The sequence below is a fragment of the Pagrus major genome, chromosome 4 (assembly GCF_040436345.1).
Source record: "Pagrus major chromosome 4, Pma_NU_1.0".
NCBI classification, from domain to species: Eukaryota; Metazoa; Chordata; class Actinopteri; order Spariformes; family Sparidae; genus Pagrus; species Pagrus major.
Genome location: NC_133218.1, coordinates 16,705,358 through 16,725,560, shown reverse-complemented (window position 1 = coordinate 16,725,560; position 20,203 = coordinate 16,705,358). Strand labels below are relative to the sequence as shown.

General features: G+C 40.1%; 1 protein-coding gene across 1 annotated transcript; it reads right to left on the bottom strand.

Moving 5' to 3' along the window:
• Window positions 1–1,552: 1,552 nt before the first annotated feature.
• gch1 (GTP cyclohydrolase 1) lies at window positions 1,553–19,399 on the bottom strand. The gene is made up of 6 exons (XM_073463958.1): window positions 18,858–19,399; window positions 10,818–10,927; window positions 5,692–5,747; window positions 4,415–4,446; window positions 4,193–4,277; window positions 1,553–3,947 (listed from the first exon to the last, which is right to left on the bottom strand). Exons 1-6 carry the CDS (start codon window positions 19,234–19,236, stop codon window positions 3,821–3,823), a joined length of 789 nt encoding a protein of 262 aa, XP_073320059.1. The 5' UTR covers window positions 19,237–19,399; the 3' UTR covers window positions 1,553–3,820.
• Window positions 19,400–20,203: the final 804 nt, after the last annotated feature.

Genomic DNA, 20,203 nt, shown 5'->3' with positions numbered 1-20,203 from the left:
AGTTTTTATTTGTCATAAACCTAACTTTGGGCCGTTCCCGCCGGGTTGACATTTTTGTGGACTAGCTGAACTTGTCGGGTGGAGTGGCTGAGCTGGGTGTGCTCGGCAGCTGTGCGATGTGCCTGGGGTCTAATTGACAGTTGTTGGTATGTTATACCTGCTTGTTTCAGACAGATACTGTATTCTCCAGACAGCAGAAACATCAAAAATATCCCATCAAAAATTAGTAAATATAATATTGGAATTTGTGTCTGTACTGGGTTAGATAAAGGGCAGACCTGTATCTGTCCTCGTCCTCCACAGCTACCTGCAGGATGTCTGACAGCCTTCTCTAGTGATTCATTACATTTTACAGTCATGAATGCAGCAGGACCGGTGTCTCGTTCTATCTCATTTGAGGAAACGGTGCACATTTTCAAAGCAATGTGCAGCTATGCTCGTGTTTCCCAGAGTAGATACTTGAATTGAATCATGACATCGCCAGGCTCTTCCAGACGTACACAGACATCTTTGGTTTAGTACACAAAACTGGTCTGCTATAACCTGAAGTTTATATGGTGGAAAACATCTTCAGGGAGCATCTGCCTGTTCCCTCGCCTCTCTAACAGGTCTCCTAAAAGTGACTCCTGAATCATGATGTTTTTTTAATTTCAGATAGGGCGTGGCTGTAATAAATGGAGTGTGATAAGAGCAGAAACATGACTGTTACCTGAACAATGAATGAATTTCATCAAAACACTTCAAACTTGTGTTTTTTTTTTCAAGGAATAAAGTGTTTGAACGCTGTGCATTACAGTATGAACAGGGTGCCGCTTTTTGCATCTTGAGCCCCTGCCCCCCAAAATGTCTGCGCACATCCCTGAAATGGCTCCATACAGCTTGTCTGGCATAATCCAAGTCTCCAGAAGACCTGAGATCCCAAAATGATTTAAAAAGACATTATATACACCAAGCTTATTCAAATACTTTTAAAGAGGGGCCAGATTTGAAAAAAATAAACTACCAAGTAGCTAGACTTGGAGCTCAGAATTTTAATGTTTAAACATGACTTTTTTTCTCAGCTTTGTTTACTAGCTTTCACATTTGAAAAAGAAACGTTGTAATATATATATATATATTGCAACCCATCTGAAGTGGGTGCACGCTAACTCTTTTAGCTCAGCAGCCACAGTGAAGATTTCAGCTTTTAAAAAAGGGTGTAAATTACGTCTTTTCAAATCAATTTTGTATTTGAGAGAGGAGCTTCTGTTGGTGTGGACTTTGACCTTTTTTAACTTTCGAGAATCATTTACATGCACAAGAACCTATAAAAACAAAAAAGCATAAAACATCTCCTTTAAAAATTAGCATTGATTTTTACAAATTCGTATTAAAACAAAAATGGCTAACTTTGGCTGTTTATATGTTGTAATTATGAGGCTAACTATCTTTGAGTCTACGTACTTCCTGTTCTGCTGACATTGCATGAATGCTGGGTTCTACCGATGACAGCTTCACCTGTTTTTAATGAAGTGAACACACACGTCAGGTCTATAAAGAAACACACAGTCGCCGCCGTCACATAGAGATTTATTTTCTTTGATTAAAAAGTATTTGAAATGAACACAGTACATAAAGTGACAATGATGGTGAAGGGGCCAAAGAACAGGCCGTCCTTCTCAACAAGGCCACAAAAAACAACATCAGAGCCGTTTGTTAGCGCTCAACTTCCCTCCAACACACACACACTCTCACGCACACACACGCGACTCCAGTCACCACATTGCACAAGTTAAAACCTCCCACAATCAGTCTGAGGACATCAATACGTATTGAAATGCAAAAATGTGCTACATGAGTGAACACAAAGTCACTAAACACACACACTCTATCATACACACTTTTCATTCGCCTCTCGTGGAAATCTAAATTTTCAGTTTGTATTCAGACAGCAGTGAGTCTGTAGCTCAGCGTTCCGCCTGCTGCAGAGTCACGTCACCATGAAGTTGTTGTTTTGGTTTTAATCGAGAGATGAGTTGGCACATACAGGCAGATCCTTCACAGGATCATAATAATACGAATAAGACATTGAAAAAAATATTGTAAAACTGAGAAAACTGTTTGTACTGCATTTAGCTCATATTTCCCCTGATGACTTTGAACTACATGTTTCATCATGTTTGATATTTTAATACTTGTTTTGTTTTGTGAATTCTAGTTTAAAATAATCTGTTAGCTCAGCTGAAGTCCTGAATAAAAGAAGAGGATGTTTGTAAACTTGTGGTTTTGAGGTGTGACAGAGTGTTAAAGTGTCGTCCATCACAGAAATATGATCAAACATGTCTAAAAAGATGAAAATCAAAAGGATTTTCTGTGGAGCAATGTTTTGGCATTTGTGCTCGATGAATTATTTAAACTGTAAGCACCAGTATAGATCTCACAGGCTCAGAGTAAAATGAAGTTGGGGCACAGCATAAATAAAATATTTAATTAACAACAAATTGTTGCATTTTTAGAGTGAAAATTCCCTTAGAATGATGCAGTTGCAGCCCAAAACCTCTGGAAAACTACAGCACGGCATCTGAACTCTCCTTCTGTCAGGATTGGTGCTAATAAAGTGAAGCAGAGCAAAGTTAGAGAGATTTTAGTCGAGATATTAGATTTAGATTTCTCATGTTAAGGCCAGTAAAACCAGTAAAACTTACATTTCACTATAGATATTCATTCCATCTGAATACGGCTGTTTTTTTTGGCCTTGACTCTGAAGAGTCTCAGCTTTTATATGGCATATCATTTGTATTGTTAGCATGAAATAAGCTGGTGCCTATTTGTCTGCATCCAGCGTTTTTGTTGCATTTGCTTTAGTTGCTTGGTGTTGGAATTGTGTTTTGTTTATGTAAAAATGGTTAGGATGTGCTTTAAGTTGACTCAGTTTCCCCCCTGGGGGATTAATAAAACATGTCATGTCGTATTGTATCGTATTGTATCGTATCATATCGTATCGTATCGTATCGTATCGTATCGTATCGTATCGTATCGTATCGTATTGAATTGTATCGTATCGAATCGTATCGTATCGTATCGAATCGAATCGAATCGTATCGTATCGTATCGTTAAAATAATTCATTTTCTGTCGGTCAACTAATCAGTTAAGCAGCTAACTGTTTCAACATTATCAGTATCTTCTCATCAGCAGAGGTATAAAATCTCAGTCCTGAGTTTCTCCTCAAGAGATTACCTCTAACTTCCCTCAGATTTGGTAGCTGGTTTAAGCACTAAAATGCTTTGTAGACCTGCACGCCTTTTATTTATTTATAAGAATCCATGTTTTGAGGATTTACAGCATTGAAGAAAGAAATTCTGTGCTGTTATTATACATCATTAAGCTCGAAAAAAAAAATCTCACTGTAAATATGATGCTAGTCTTCAGTTTTAAAAATCACAAATCTTCATTTTTGTGTTAATTATTTGTGCCACTTTCGATTTAAAAAGGTCTTTAAACTCTGCTTCTTTTGTTCCATGGTAGGCTATCTCTGTTAAACTGTCATATTTCGAGGCCAATCACCTATATTTCATTAATGAGCACAAAGATCAGACGTGGACAAACATGGTTAAAGTCTGTCCTGTCAGAGTAAACAACATGTCGTCGTGGTAACACTTCCCCTTATCTGATGAATTGAAAGAGTCGGACTGAAAACACAGTAAACACTCTGTCACTGCCTTTGGTGAGATGAAAACACACACACTCATACACACACACACACACACACACACACACACAGGTGGAGGTAACCTCAGGCAACAGGAGGAGGAGGAGGAGGAGGACGATTTTTATCCTCCTCAGCTCCTGATCAGTGTCAGAAACTCGTCGCGGGTTTTTGGATCTTCCCTGAAAACTCCCAACATGGTGCTGGTGACAGTTTTACTGTTCATCTTCTGAACGCCTCGCATCACCATACACATGTGACTGCGGAGAGGAGGAGAGGGAGGTTAAACAACGGAAGGCGAGGACGTGAAGGGACGGTAAAGACGTGAGAATAATAAAAGGACAGTGAGAGAGGCAAAGGAAAGGAAACAAGGAGAGGCTAGACAAAATGAGAAGAGAGGGGACGTGAAGGAAACAAAATCAGAAGAAGTAATTCAAACTGAAGTAAAGGAAAGGAGGTGGAGGACAGTAAAAGGAAAGATGTGTGAAAACAGATATGAACGTACGTCGCTTCGATGACTACGCCGACCCCGGTGGGCTGCAGGGCCTCAGTGATCGCCACGGCAATTTGTTTGGTCAACCTCTCCTGAACTGTGGACAGACGGACAAACATGAAGCAGGTTAGACAGAACAAACAACACTGACGCTGACAGAATGAAAACACTGAACTCTGAACAGAAACATCATTGTCACAAGTGTTTGTGTGACAGCAGACTCTTAAGAGGTACCTTGTAGTCGGCGGCTGTAGATTTCAACAATCCTGAGTGAGAGAAAAGAGAGACTTGGTAATGCATCCTTAGTGCAACACATTAAACCCATTTCGAGGCACCAAAATAAATATTAACAACGGTCATTTTTAAGCTGTTTCCTGGTCTGATGACAGAACAGAAGGAAAACTATCAGATCCACAGAAACGACACGGTCTTCACCTGCGACCTGTTGCTCTTCTCTGTGAGCAGAACCACTTTGGACAAATTTGACCTCATTCACCTCCAAGAAAATGTCACAAGACCAAACGGGCAGCATGAGGAGAGGCAGCACACACTGTACGTACATAAAGGGAAGGAAAGCTCCAGAAAAACAGCTAAATCTGCTTCAAAGACGATAACGTAGGAAGTGGAAGCTGCTCGTGAATGTTGTACTCAAAAATGTCTTCCATGTTAATAATACTGTGAAAAGAAGGGTCCTTTCTAAAAAATAACTCTGCTACATTAATTGTCCTGTTCTTCCATTACTTATGATGCTGGAATTGTCCTAATGGGTTGCTTGTCTGCAAAATCTTGTCATAAAAAATAATCTCAGATACGTGAAGGACATCTGAATTGATCTACACTGATCGACTTTGGAATGAGCTGCTGGAGGAGATCAGGCTGGCGAGCTCTGTTTCTCATTTTAAAGGTGCTATCTGTAAAAAAAAAAGATGATTTTTGAGTCTCATTCCTAACTCGTATTGCATAAATAAAGTCATTATTATTTTTATTATTACATAGAGAATTTTTTTTGGTCCATCTGACAGCTGCCAAATCTCCAGATCTTAGCCAAAAAACTACCAAAATAAGACCCAAGTTGTGTGAAACTACAGTTTCCCATGAAAGTATTTCTTTGCTTTCTCCCAGTTCTTCAAGTTTTATAGGTTTCTAATTAGCGCCACCCAGTGTGTAGCAGAAACTACAACAGGCTACACTTAACACCAATCCAAATGCTTAATTTGTGTCTTAAAAATGTGAATGTTTCAGCTGTTTCTCATCACAATGTGAGTGTGTACGTCCACTGTGTTAGTGTGGGGTGTTAGGTGTTAGATAAGCCTGAAGGTATTGGGGTCAGTAGGATCAGATTCTTCACTCGCACACAAACAAACACACACACACCTTTTAATAATCAGCTTAAATACACACTAGCTCTCTCTCTCACACACACACGCACACATCTACAGTAAGATGGCCAATTAAATACTGGGAAGACACACACACACACACACCGACACACACAGAGTGAATTCACTTACCTGGCAAGCTTGCTGAGACCCAGAACTCTCTTGTTGGGGAGGTAGCCGATGTGAACCTGCACAAAGTTAAAAATTCAACATCAAATGTTTCAAATATTTCAAATCAGGACCAAACATAAAAACATAACAATGTTAGACCAATATGCTTCTTTTATTACAGCCAGGGTAGATAAATGGCCAGGGAGCACTCACATCACAATTGTAATATCTGTCAAAACAATCGCAATATGATTTTTTGACCAAATCATGAAACCCTAAAATCTACATAAATCCACACATTCTTTGTCTTCAGTTATCCCGGATGCCTTTCCTGAGTTGATTTAAAAAGCACAAAACGCCAAAATAAACACTCCAAAAGAGCACAAAACTTGTACAAAATATATGAATATTTATTCCTGTAACCTGAATTATTAATGAGCAACTGGCTTACTCATAAAAACTGATAACATGTGGCTGTTCTCTAAGAGCTTTTTGTGCGTAGCAACAAAACAAAAATATGTCTTATTATCGAAAACAGCAACAAAAACATTTCAACAAAACAGATGCAGATGTGTTCCTGAAAACGTACTTTAAGTTATAAGCTCTAGTAGTGTAAGATAATTGCTGAGGTACAGTGACTGTGAGTTTACCAGAATTAGTTTTAAGGTAACCATCAGGCGGACACATACGGCAGAATACAAGAGGACGAGAATAAAAGACGAGGGCAGAGCAGGTGGATGAACAACAGACAAGAGGAGGAAGAAATGGAGTCATCAGCTGGAGAATCACTGCTGTGGATGTCTGGAGGCTCTAATTCTCTTACACACACACACACACACACACACACAGACACACAGACACACACATGCGCTCCACTCAAATGTCAAACGCAATTTGTTGACAAGACGAGAGAAAGGGCAGCGGCAACAAGCGTGCAAAGATCTCTTTCCCCACTTTTTTCCTTCCCGTCCCTCCCTCTGTGCCGCAGCAGCCTGACATATCGACATCAAACACTCTGACTGTGACGGCGGCTTTTTCACTCGTCCGCTCACGTTATTTGTATTTACTGGCACATGCTGTGTGTGACGACTGGCCGAGGTGAAAATAAAAACATCACACGAAGAATGAGAGGAAACAAAATTAGCGCTGTAAGTGAAGAAAGTGAAACATTTAGCAGCTAAACAGACGGATATGTTTTTCAGGAGGTTGTGGAGATCAAAACAGAGCAAAAAATACATATCTCGGACTTGGATCCATCAAGTGATAGTCCAACCTATGTTTCTCACGCCTACATCATTCAATCAAATGAAAATATTTGGGGATTTTCTGCATCATTTTATTTACATCTAACATTCATAAATTCAAGGTATCTTTATAATCCCCAAGGGGCAATTTGTTTCCACTGCTGACAAAATGTCCCTCTGGTCCAAACTAGTGGATGTAACAGAAAAGTCCACCATTACACTTATCACTATTTTATTAAACTGCCTTTCTGTTTTATATAAACCTATTATAGGATTACTTTTTTGTATATTAACATGGGGCAATAAATAAGGGGAAGGAGGCTGGGGACAAAACAAAACAAAAGTCTACAGAAGGGCTCAAGCTAGAGACAACATGACTAATCCTTGCCTTTCTAACTCGTAGTCCTTCAGTTTACACTTAATGCTGGTTCAGACTTAACGATATCATCCCGATAGTCACTATACACCCAACAGATATAGGGAGGTTGGAACAGTTGATCATTGTATCCTGTGTATTGTGTCATAGTGGACGACAGTCGATGTCCTGACAGAAAACGCCAAATTCCACGACATGTTCTAAACATTGACCAATAGGAGCACAGAGCGCTCTTCAACGGTCAACATGGTGAAGAGACAGAAGAAGGATGCTATTGGTGCTGCAAGGTGGAAGAAGAGGAAAGTTTGCAATCATTTCTTTCTTTTTTTAGGCTTTTCCCGACAGAAGACAGTGTCAGACACTAGTGTCGTCAAAGCCCTTCAGTTAACACTTAACGCCAGTTTCAGACTACACAACACCAGCCCAATAATAGTCCAACCCAACAGATGTAGGGCGTCAGGAACAACAATTCATCATTTCATCCTGTGTAGTGAGTTAAAATGGATGACAGTCGACAGCCGACATGAAGATGAGCGTGTCTGAATGTGTTTCACCTTTTCCTGCCAACAACGCCAGATTCCATGTTTTAAACTTTGAACATCAACTGTACACAAGATGACAGAAGAGTTATGCTGTTTGACCTGTGAGGGGGAACAATAATAAAGCAGAAAGCTTGTTTCTTTTCTGTCATTTTGGGGAATTTTCCAGCAGAAGACAGCGAGTATCATGCACTAGTTTTGTCGATTTTTTTCTTATTATTTATCTTATTTTTATCTTTTAATAAAAATCTAAAGTTTTATGTCTTCAATGTTGCAACAATTTCCCCCCATGGTCTGGAATACTGACATTTTTGAGGTATTGTATTGAAGTTGGATATTTGTTATTAATTTGTTGTTAATTGTAGTCAGAGCAGACCCCGGAGGGTGCCGCTCAGCTTTGCTTCCAAACTGGCATGACAAGTCGCGGTATTGCAGCGAAAAATTTCCCCATATACCGCGATTATTAAAAAACTGTTGACAGGAAACCAGGAAGTGCAACTGAAGACGATTATGACTCTTTCTGTTATGCATTTTTGATCCATGGAGGTTTTATATTTGTAAAACTTTCAATGAGCTGAGAAAAGAGATTTAAAAATCTTTGACGTTATCACAATGTAAAGTCTGTGGGCCGAGCAGGGGCTCGCTGGCGGGGCCAGCAGGGGAAACTCTACTGCACAGGAGGGTTTAGCAGAGAAGAAATGTACAGTACAGGTTACAGTTTGACTCTGCAGCTCCTCAATACCCAAGAAGAAATTGCTAATCCATGCAAGTGATGTTGATCTTGCCAGAACGGCAGTCTGGTTGCGATGGTGAAGCTACGTATGACTATTAACCACGGCCCCATTCTCTATTTGAGGAGGAGCGTTGACAGGAAGAGAAAGTGACTAGAGGTGCGCTTTCAAGATTGAAAATGAGACCAAATGGCAGTTGTTTGTTCTCCTTAACTGTTAATATGAGAGCGGCCCTGCTGATCTCCAAGTAAATAACATTTTTGATAAATAGCTCTTGTGGGCCAGACACTGAAACAGTTTATCAAACAGTCAGTGGCTACCTGCACGCCATCCAACCAACAATAGAGGAGGTGGAGGAGGAGGAGGCCTCTGTCTGTGTGGTGACTCACTGAGACACAGACAGACAGAGGGACAGATGAGAGAGGCTGGATAAGAGGCGACGCTGCTGACGATGACGAGGGGAGGGAGGAGGTTTAGGGACATAAACAGCCACCTGATGGACACCACACACACACACACACACACACACACACACACACACTAACACAGGAGGTGTGCTAAGTGTTTGTGTGATTCACTGCTGTCATCAGAGCCCATTTACACCAGTGGAAAAGGATCAGCTGCCAGCCTCTATTGTCTTAAACGACATGCACCTGCAGGCAAAGATGGAGGGATAAGGGAAGCAGAGGAAGAAAAATGAGAAAGAGGGAAGAAGCCAATTGTGTTTTAGTGGAGAGCAGTGATGTCAAAGGAGCAGAGAGGAGGCTAAAGAAACAGAAAACAAAGGCAGGATAAACAGATCTCAGCTAATCTTATTGTTTCTCATGTTGTCTGTCTCTGTTGTTCAGACCCGCGGCCTCCAGATAAACGTCACAGAGAGACTGGGTTTTCAAGATACACATCTGTTTCCATGTTTGTACGAGGTTTTTGCACAGAATTATGAATATTTGCAGCATCCTATAAGGAGACGGATTAAAAATAAAAAGCATCCCTCTTAATGATTTTAAGAGAAAGCAGAGCAGTGTCCATTGGTTTGTTGGTTTGTCAGCAGGATTAAACAAAAACTACTTCATGGATTTCCACAAAATTTGGAACGAGGACTTTGGTACACTTTTGGTGCAGATCCAGGTATTTTTTCTCACTTTCTTTAACATTTGCAAGACTGGGCGTTTTTTGACACTTTCCTTAATTTCTCAGGGAGCAATTCATGGATCTTAATAAAAGAAATCAGGCGTTTTTAGGTGGCTAGTACAATTTGATACAATCCAGATCGAGCTGATTTAAAGGTTTAGTTGATATTGGATTAGGCTTGATTGAATTAAAGGGGACTGCTGGGCCTTGCCGGAGGGATATGCTCTACTGAGCGCAATTCTAGTTTGCAGTATGTTCCCCTCTCGAGTGTGGCTCGATGAACAATTTATTTGAACAACCTTTTTAATCATAAACATGTACTCTAACTTTGTATTGGCAGCTTACAGTCTTTATAGCTCACATACATTTTATAAAATAACATTCAATGTGTTGAAAATACGTAGAGACGTGTAGACCACATTTCACCTACAGTACCAGTGCAATACCAATATGGATAAAACCTTCATACTAATCAATATTGTCTCTCTTTCAACCTACAACTGAATTAATTATTCAAATGATGACACAAATTTGTGTTTAGACTAGGGGTAGAGCGATCATTGGCCCTGGCCAATTATCAGCATTTCCAGTACTTGAGTAAATTGTACTTAGGTTCATTCCATTACCGGTTGTTTGAAATTTTGACACAAAGTGTTTCATTTTTACCACAAACGAATATCAGTCCCAAATATCAGTTTTCAGAAAAAGCCATATCGGTCGACCCCTAGTTTAGAGTCAATCACCCACTTTTCAACTGTAAATCAACATTGAAATCATAGTTGGTGCTCACTGGGTTGTTTCAATCAATATTGTTACTCCAACATTGCTTGTACAAATATCTGATGACTATTAACAAGTCAAACACAGGTCACCTACATAAGAATTGGTACCCAGCCTCTTCTACCAATTATATCATCATGTTCAAGTGAACTCATTTGTCCGTGAAGGAATAAATGTTCTTCTCATCTCTTTGTATTTACTCCAACTGATTTCATTTCTCTCAAAATTCCCTCATTCCTGACTGGAGCAACGTGTTTCTGGTTTCTCCTGCTATCATGTAACAGTTGAATCCCAGCACGTGTGTGTGTGTTTATTTCTTGTGTTTATGTGCGTGTGTTTCTCTCACCCTGCCGAAGATGGGCACCAGGTGATGTTCACACATGGAGAACATGTCGATGTCTTTGACGATCACCATCTCGTCGTGGTCTTCGTCGAAGATGGCGTCGTTCAGCACGTCTGCGGAGACAAACGTGAGAATTTCATCATTTTCAATTTAAAACATATATTTTACACATTTTTATTATAAAGAACTATTTTATATTGATGTTTCTTGTCTTTTGCAGATTTTATTGTAACTGTTATGCACCACAATACCACTTTTTCAAAACTTTTAGGCAATAAACCTGTTAATGATTCTGATTTAACTAAATGAGTATTTCTCCTTAATCCAGTTATGTGCAATTTATCCTTATTTTATGTCCTTTGTCAGCGTTAAGCTCTGTATAAAAAACATTGTTCATCACTTTCCGTCCCCTCGAAGACAGACAGATGGAAACCACCGGGGACGCCCTGTTCACCTCCACCGTTCAGCCGCCTCTCTTTATCATCGACTTTGGTGTTTCTCCCCCAGCAAACATCACTGTCTAATTATAGCCCTGCTTCCATACACTCCTTCCTGTTGTTGCTTTATTGCATTTTTCAGTTGCCTTGGGTTCAATAAAGCGCTTTATCTGTTTGTGACGACGCAGACGCCTCTCGCTCTCACTGTGGCAGTTTTTAATTTCCTGACTGGCTATCTGTTAGAGGGAGAGGGGACGAGGAGGGGGTGAGGTCAACGTAACAACAGACAGCAGACTCACTTTTTGCTTCAGTCTCTGCTGCTTATTGTAAACAGGGTAACAGGTAGAAGATCAACACATTCAGACGCTCTGAAAATATGTTTGTTTTTTTTACCATTTTTGTTTGTCTTATTATGACGCAGTTTGAAGACATCTTCCCAACCACCACATAAACGTTGGCGCTTTGTCTCTCGATCTTATTTGGGACTTTTGACAGCTTTTTCACTGCAGATGAGATATTCTGCCCTGGGACAGTTCGCATCTCCTCTGAACAAGAAACCATGAGTCTGTTAGCTTTTGTATGACTGTCTGATTTGATTTTTGACTTAGACCAGGCTGAGATTCATCAGTATTCATTTCAGGTCAGTTACTGTGATAAATCTCTCCACTGATTGTTCTGATAGCTGCTGTTTCTGGTTCACACCGGCATCACATTTTAACATTTGACATGCTTAACACCTGTGATTAATGCTCATTTAGTCTGGTTTCTTTAAACGCAGTTAGCCTATAAGTTATCAAATCGTGACCGCGATGCTAATGTCAGCATGCCGACATGCTCACAGTGACAGGGCTAACATGCTGGTATCATTTTGACTATTCTTACCATCATAGTTCAGCATGTAGGCATGCTAACAAAGTATAAGTTAGACTTATGGGAATGTCATTCGTTTTGCAGGCTTTAGTCAAAGAGAAAAGTATTGGACAAATTTAAGTTTTGAGTTATTAGAGTTTACACTGAGGGGAACACATTTCTGAGCCACATTTCATCGTCAGTGGTGGAAAAAGTAAAAGTAATTACCACAGTATAAAAAATAAAAGTACAAAAGTGTGTGCATCAAATTTACTTAAAAGTAAAAATACCCATTATGCAGAATGGCCCGTTTCAGAATGATATAGATATTATTACTGGATTGCTCACTGAGCACTTATATTGCAGCTGATGAAGCTAATTTATCTACTTTGTCCATAAAAATACATCATAATTTATTAGTTGATTATATTTTTTATTAATAGTCAGAATCAGTAAAGTCACTAGTAACTAAATGCCATGGTTTAAGTTTGTGGTTCTGTTATTTCCTGTTTTATTTTGAAGTTATATCCTCATGTGTCATCTCTCACTTTCTCCTTCCTCCCTTTGTCTGGTTTCCCATCCTTTATGCTCCTCACCTGTGTTCTATCAAGTTTATCACCCCTTGTGAATTGATGTCCTTCCCTGTGTTTCAATATTGGGACTAGCATACTATTTAGTATGCCAGAAAAAGATTTAGTATGTCCCAATAAGAATTCTTTGAAATGCAGTAGGCCAAAAATACCAGGATGTCCAACTGCATACGAACGCATTTTGCAGTATGGAAGCCAGCATACTTTTCTGGCTATTCTGACTCACAATCCTCTGCGCAGTGGAGGATACGTCACATACGTCACTGGGTGTCAAATAAAAACAAAGCCCCGAGAGCACAAACATTTAACAGCTGATTTGACAGAATGACAGACATTTGTATTTTTTATTTCATGGATTTTGGACTTCAGCTTTCTTTATTAAAGCTTGCTTTTTGTTTAGTTACCTACCTGACTGTGTGTCTTGTGTTTGGGTCCCCTTTTTGTTTAAATCGTGACACTGAAGCTGTCACATAAATGTAGCGGAGTAAGAAGTACAATATAACATAATGTGGAATGACTCAAGCAAAGTACAAGTACCTTAAAATTATACTTTACATAGTATTGAACTTGAGAAAATGTACTCAGTTACATCCCACCACTGCACATGGTGATCCATCCAATAGCTGTCGAGACATTTCACCAAAAACCACATACGTCAACCCTGCTGTGGGGCTACAGTGATATCGGCCGTAGAAATGTCTGCTTTTGCTTGATTATAACAGAACAAGATGACACTCATCTTGTAGTGCTCAAAGTGCCAAAAACTACATTTGAAAGACTTAACAGTTTTCACTCTTTCCAGAAATCATGACTCGGTTACCGAGGATGATCCACGGACCTACTTTCCCTTAAAGTCTATTTGTTGAATCTAAATTAGGCTTTATTGATTCACGAACAAGAACAACTTGTTCTGGGTGCAGTTTGCCTTCAGGCTGACACTATAACAAAGTAATCCTGTTAGTAATCCTGTTTGAAAGTTTTATAATCAAGAACAAAGTTGGAGGGAGAGCAAGACTTTGCTTACAGGTTCAAAACTAGGAGAGACCATTTTCTGTTGTTTTTCACATTTAATACATTAATATTGAGATGGAAATTATAGCCGTTTTGTATAAGATGTCTTTACTGACAGAAAAGATGGTTAAAACTACAAAAGTAAGATTCAAGTTGTTGTAATAAACCAGAATTATACTCCACCCACCTCCTCCTCCTCATTACAGCTTCTTACACCATCAGTTACAGTGAAAGTTGCATCACTCTCTTTCTCTCTCTCACGCTCTCTCTCTCTCTCTCTCTCTCTCTCACACACACACACACACACACACACAAACACAAACACAAACACACCTTGAAGGAAAACACATTAAGTCAACCGTAACTACATAAAGGGCAGCTGGTGAGAACTGTCAGTTCTGCCGGTCCAGACGCCCTGGGTGACAGAAAGACGGGGCAGCTATCAGGTAATGACAGTGTTACTCATCATCAGCTCTTCATTCAATAGTGCTGCCTCCTGTGTGTGTGTGTGTGTGTGTGTGTGTGTGTGTGTTGTATTCATTCATATACGCACAGAGTGAGGAGGCCACATGTTGACACGCTCTGAATGAAGCGGTGAAGTGGATGAATAAATAAACAAGGTTATTCGCTTATTGTTCACACAGCCAGGTGTGTGTGTGTGTCTGTGTGTGTGATGCAGCATCACACACACAGACACACACATGCACACACAGACACACACTTTCTATACATACTCATGACCCCGGGCATGTATTCATGAGTCATCCCTGTACATCCTTTGCCGTTAAATGTGTGTTTGAACAACATTTATAACCAGCTGTTTGCTTCCCGGCTTCACATCCCATAATATCTAACGTTCGTGATGTTTTCAGATGTGCTGAGTCTCAGGAAATTGTGTTTTCTGTTTATTCAAAAAGACGTTTATTGACCGAATCTGAAGACTCCCTGACGTTCTGTGCTGCCTTTTGGTTGCTAGGCAACCACAGAATCAGCTGTTGATCAGATGTCAGTCATTCACCGCAGGTGTTGGGTGTTGTGCTAGCGGTGAATTAGCGTAGTTGTTAGGGTTCGGGTTACAAAGTGTAATCTAAATGCAGGACTGTTCTGTGCTTGAACTGAGGAAACTGTAAAAATCTTAAAGGACAACACTGTGTTTTTGTTTGGTTTTGGCACCATTAGTGTACATACTGAGTAAACTGTTGAGAGACGGACAGGATGGGAAACACAAGCAGCAAGACAATCAGACGGGCTTTAAACTAATTTCCAGGTTAAACAAATGTATCTGTATTAAAAAAGGGGCGTGAACAGTAACATTATGACCTGTTGTAAACATAATGCACTGCAGTTGTGTACAAACACCGTGTTTTTGTCAAATGAGGGATTATTACAACATTTCAGGTGCTCTTACTTTCAGTTTTACCTCCCGATAAAGTGGTTTAGATAATCCGTTCGCTTACAGGGCTGCCCAATGTGCGGCCAGCGGGCTAAATTCTGGCCGAGAAGTCTCGCCTTTACATTAGCATTGATTTTGCTCATGTTGAGTCAATTTTATCTACAGTCTAAAACACAAATCATATAAGATTTGTTTTTTCATTTTTCTATCTACTAATCAACGTTGCAGCTTTATATCAATTAATAATCTATGTCAATTTTAAGTTAAACTACATTCTATCTTTTGTTTTCTTGACAGTAAAGATTCAAAATTCAAAGATTTTTTTCATCAGTTACTCACGTTTTCAAAGTGTACAGTAAAATACGGGGGCTGTATACTTAAGGATGTGTGAAATATAGCTACACGTACAGTATATACATACCTATACGAAACACTAGCATTGAAATATTAAATAATGTTGTCCTCGGGTGCGTGTTGTTGCTGGAGCTGGAGGGGGACGCGTTGGGTGAGATTCATGTGCATTTTTCGGGGATTCAGTTTTGCGTTCGGATTGTTGGGCCTGTGTCATTGTTTGTAGAAGAGAGGGTGGTGTTACACTTGTTTTATTCATGTATTTTACACAAGATATATCTATTAAAAGTACGTCCTCACTAAACAGAGAACATTTGACTCTGTGATGGGGCCCCTTTAATATCACAGGCTCAGAATTCCTGCTTAATCGCTGCATAACTTTTACTCATTCAGTTTTATTGGTCATGTGCTTGACGACAAGAGGATTTTGGGCTCATGCTGTGATGCAATCTGAACCCATGACCCCCCCCCCCACACACACACACACGTGAGCACAATGATCAAACAGTGCGACACTCACTAAAAATGCCACAACTCTCCAACAAACATCAGGCTCTCTGAGGACTACATGTGTTTTTTGTGTTCTCTGCTTTCCAACAAGTCAAAGGGGAGTCTCCTGTAACAGCCAATCAGCAGGCGGACAGTGCACAGCCTGAAGAACAACACACACGTACGTACTGTATATCATCATCATCTTCACCACCTTTACTGATCAGAGGTAAGAAGAAGGTGGGATTCTTGTGTTGTTCTCAGGATCAAACAACATGAATCACCATCACCTCTTCTCACTATGAGCCTTCACATATTTCTCTGCATTCCTTTCTTTACCATTACAGCGTCTTAACACACAACCACCCCCACAAACAGACAAACTGCCTCCAGATGGAGTTTCTGGAGGAGTTGAGGGGGGCAGATCCCCGTTTCCAGCCACTCCAACAAGCTGGGGCATGAAGAAGCCGACCAATGTGGACCTGACACTGCATATCAACCCCTCTCCGGGTGCTTCTACCCCAACGTGAACGTGACTCAGCAAACCCTCTCTGGAAGTGGCCCTGGAGCAGCAGGCCAGGCCAGTTTGGCTGCATCAAACTTCAACAAATATTGTAGTAAATTCCCACAGATCTGCAGCTTTGAAGAGTTGTTTTTTGTCAGCTGAGTTCAGGCAAATCACTCATTTTAATTTCAGCGATTCTCACTTTTAAAACATTTTTATTTTTACCTTTGACTGCAACGAGCCCAGTTAGAAATGGTCGAAAAGCTTGAAAAGACGATTTTTGGCAGAGTTGTTTGACCAATCAGAGAGCTGCGTTAACTGCGGGGGCAGGCGCTCAAGACAAACTGTTCACTTCTTCGCTTCTGCTGCATCTTTTAACAGTTGCGTTGTTATAAACAGCTCATTCACACAAAACTTCAACTTTAAATCAAATCAGGATCCCAAAGTTTCCATCTGTCTGAACTGTGTCGAGCAGAAATGTGTATAAATGATGCACAAGGCGATGGCTGCAATTAATGCATCATTGGCATATCATTGCTCTCCTCTGTCACCACGGTGGAGAGGAGGTCGTGTGGATCGAACACCACTTGGCGATGCCTCGTCCTGCTCAGTCGTCTCCTGGATCCACATACTTTACATATATTATAATTTGTATCAGATATTCTGTCAATGCAACTTGTAGACTGTGATTTTGTTGTTCTGTTCTGTACATGCGACATCTGTTGCATGTCTGTCCGTCCTGGGAGAGGGATCCCTCCTCTGTGGCAAGTTTTTCCTCAGTTGAATCGAGGGTCTAAGGACAGAGGATGTCGTTCACTGTACGGATTGTAAAGTCCATTGTGTCAATGTGATTGTGATTTTGGGCTATATAAATTAAAAAACGATTTGAATTGATTTGAACTAATGATGATTTCTTTATATGGATTCATCTGGAGAACATTTCCTCGAATGTTTCGAGGAAGTTTATAGCTTTTATGTCTTCAATGACTTGTTTTGTCGAAAACCCAAATATAACTTTAAAAAGTTGTAAATCCTTGACTAAGCCAGCACCTAATGATTGTTTTCATTATTTATTCATCCGTTGATTATTTTTCTGATTGAATATTTTATTCTATTATGTTAGCCAATAAAATAACAGAAGGTGACGTCTTTAAATGTCTTGTTTTCTCCGACCGAAGGTCCAAAAATCTTCACTTTAATATCCTATAAAACAGAGAAAAGCAGCAAATCTTCACACCGGACAAGCTGTTCAGCATTTATGACTTCATGATGACTCGATTATCAAAAAAGTAGCTTCTGCTGATTCACTTATCGATTTATCGTCTCAGCTCTACATACGACAACTACAATAATTGAAGCCACAGAAGACAGGATGCTTTGTGTCTGAATATGAATAATATTATAGAAAAAGTCAAGTCATTACTGTTTGATAGCTGTGAAAGCAGCATTTCCATGTTGTAGCTGGTGGAGCTGATTTCACCAAATACAAATACATAATATTTTACTGTTATGTAAAATGTTATTGTGCAAACCAGCGGTGGAATGTAAACTAAGTACATTTACTCAAGTATTGTGCTTAAGTAGCCTACAAATCTGAGGTACTTGTATTTTCCTTGAGGCTTCTCTTTTAATGCGACTTTCAACACTCACCTGACAGCTTTAGTTACTAGTTACATGATTTTTACATACAAAACATAAAATGTAATTTGTTACACACAACAGTTTACACAAGTAGAGCTGGAAACATCTGTTGATTATTCATTGAGTTGATCGACTGAAAATAAATTGGCAACCACTTTAATAATTAAGTTATTACTCATGTAAAAAACACACACACATTAAATGGTTCCAGCTTTACAAATGTAAAGATTTGCTCATTTCTTCCAATTATTGCATAGTGTTTTTAATCATATTGAGGTTTGGACTAAAGCATTGTCACTATGGGTTCTGGGAGACTTCTCACTATTTGCAGGATATTTACGAAACAAAAAAAACTATTTCTTAATGGAGAAAATTATCAGCATATTAATACATAATGAAAATCCTACTTTTACTTTAATGTATGAGTAATAATCATCTACTGATGTAAAGGCTATATAACAGTCTGCATTGGTACGTTTTCCTGATAATTGTTAGTATTGGGTGATTTAATGAATACAGTATTAAAAAGTAACTGCAGCTGTCAAATGACTGTAGAGGAGTAGAAAGTGCAGTATTTCCCTCTGAAATGCAGTGAAATACTTGAGTAAAAGTACTCAGTTACAGTCCACCAGTTAAAAACTTTCACATCAGCTCTTTCCTGCACATTAACATCAGCCTGTGGTGAGTTTTGTTTCCTCTCCTCTGCCACACAGAGCTGCCACCTGTTGACAAATCCCCGCCGCCTCTGAGCGGCTTTGTGGATTTACAAAAACTCACCGATGATCTTCTCCTGGTAGCCCTTGGTGAAGAACTGCATGGCGGTGGCGGCTCTCCAGGGAGTTTTGAGGAGCCCCTGTCGCTGCGGGTCCTCCCCAAGCCCCCGCAGGATGGTGGTGTACGCGGCGGCCAGGGACGGCAGGCTCATCTCGTTGTCCTCCACGCTCCTGGTGCGCTCCTCCCTCCAGCTCTCCATCACCGAGGCGGCCGGCCGGTGCGAGCTGGACTCCGCGCCCGGAGGCTGGGAGGCGGCGGCGCGCCCGGTGCCGCCGGCTGGCCGCTTCACCATCCCGTCAAAGTGTCCGTTCAGCACGGAGCTGCTGGCCCCGGCGTCCTTCTTCTCGTTGGAGCTGTACTGTGTCTGTTTGGAGTGATCCATCACTTCTTTCTTCTTTTTCTTCTTCTTCCTCTTCTTCTTCTTCCTCTTCTTCTTCTTTCTGCTTCTTTCTGCTTCTTCCCTCTCTGCTGAGCACTTGTTGGATCAGGTTCTCCTCTCCTCACAGTTTCTCTGACAGCTCACTTGTGTTTTAGTTTCAGTGTTCACTCCCTGTCAGCTGCTGCATGCTTTATAACAGCAGGATAATCCACGGAGGCCTCCTATTGGCTGGTCGGCTCCAGGGGGCGGGGCCACCACGCCTCCTTCACTTACACATGGACACATGAAGATCAACCTGTGTTAGTGGACAAGCCTGATCACCAGAATACATGTTGGCAAACTGCATTTCTGCAAAACCAGGCATACTTTACACCTCATGTAGCACGACAGTTAATAGTTCTGGTAATCACACTATCACTTCATTAGTGTGTGTGATTTTTTTATCCTTATTCTGTTAATTCTTGTTTACATTTTCTTTTTTATACTCTTTCATTATATGTTTGCAATTGTGCTCCTTATTTCTATCTATCTATCTATCTATCTATCTATCTATCTATCTATCTATCTATCTATCTATCTATCTATCTACAATAGACAAAACATGTAAGTATCATGAACTTACAATAATCCAAAATCTGCGGAAGCCCTAAAGGGCCATGCATTCATATATTTTATTTCCTCTGTTTTCCCGTTATAACGAGTTAATTTCATTTGTTTTCTTGAGATCTTGAGTTATTATCTCGAAATAACAACTGCCGTTTTCCCGAGATAACGAGATCATTTTCTCGAGATCTCGAGATAACGAAACTTTGTTTTCCCGAGATAACGATATAATTAATTTGAGATCTTGAGAAAACAAAACGATAGTGTAGTATATTAAATCATTGCAGGAAACATCATTCAGTGTAGCAATGTCAGAGGAGCAGGAGCATATCGATCACCGAGTCACATATCTTTTCAATCAAGGCCT

What these genes read in the sequence shown, in the direction of transcription:
- gch1 (XM_073463958.1), bottom strand. Translation starts at nt 19,236, where the DNA reads ATGGATCACTCCAAACAGACACAGTACAGCTCCAACGAGAAGAAGGAC. An exon ending in TGGTGCCCATCTTCGGCAGG is followed by an intron (nt 5,748 to 10,817) that starts GTGAGAGAAACA and finishes AACTTTGTGCAG; the next exon opens with GTTCACATCGGCTACCTCCC. An exon ending in GGCGTAGTCATCGAAGCGAC is followed by an intron (nt 3,948 to 4,192) that starts GTACGTTCATAT and finishes TCCTCTCCGCAG; the next exon opens with TCACATGTGTATGGTGATGC.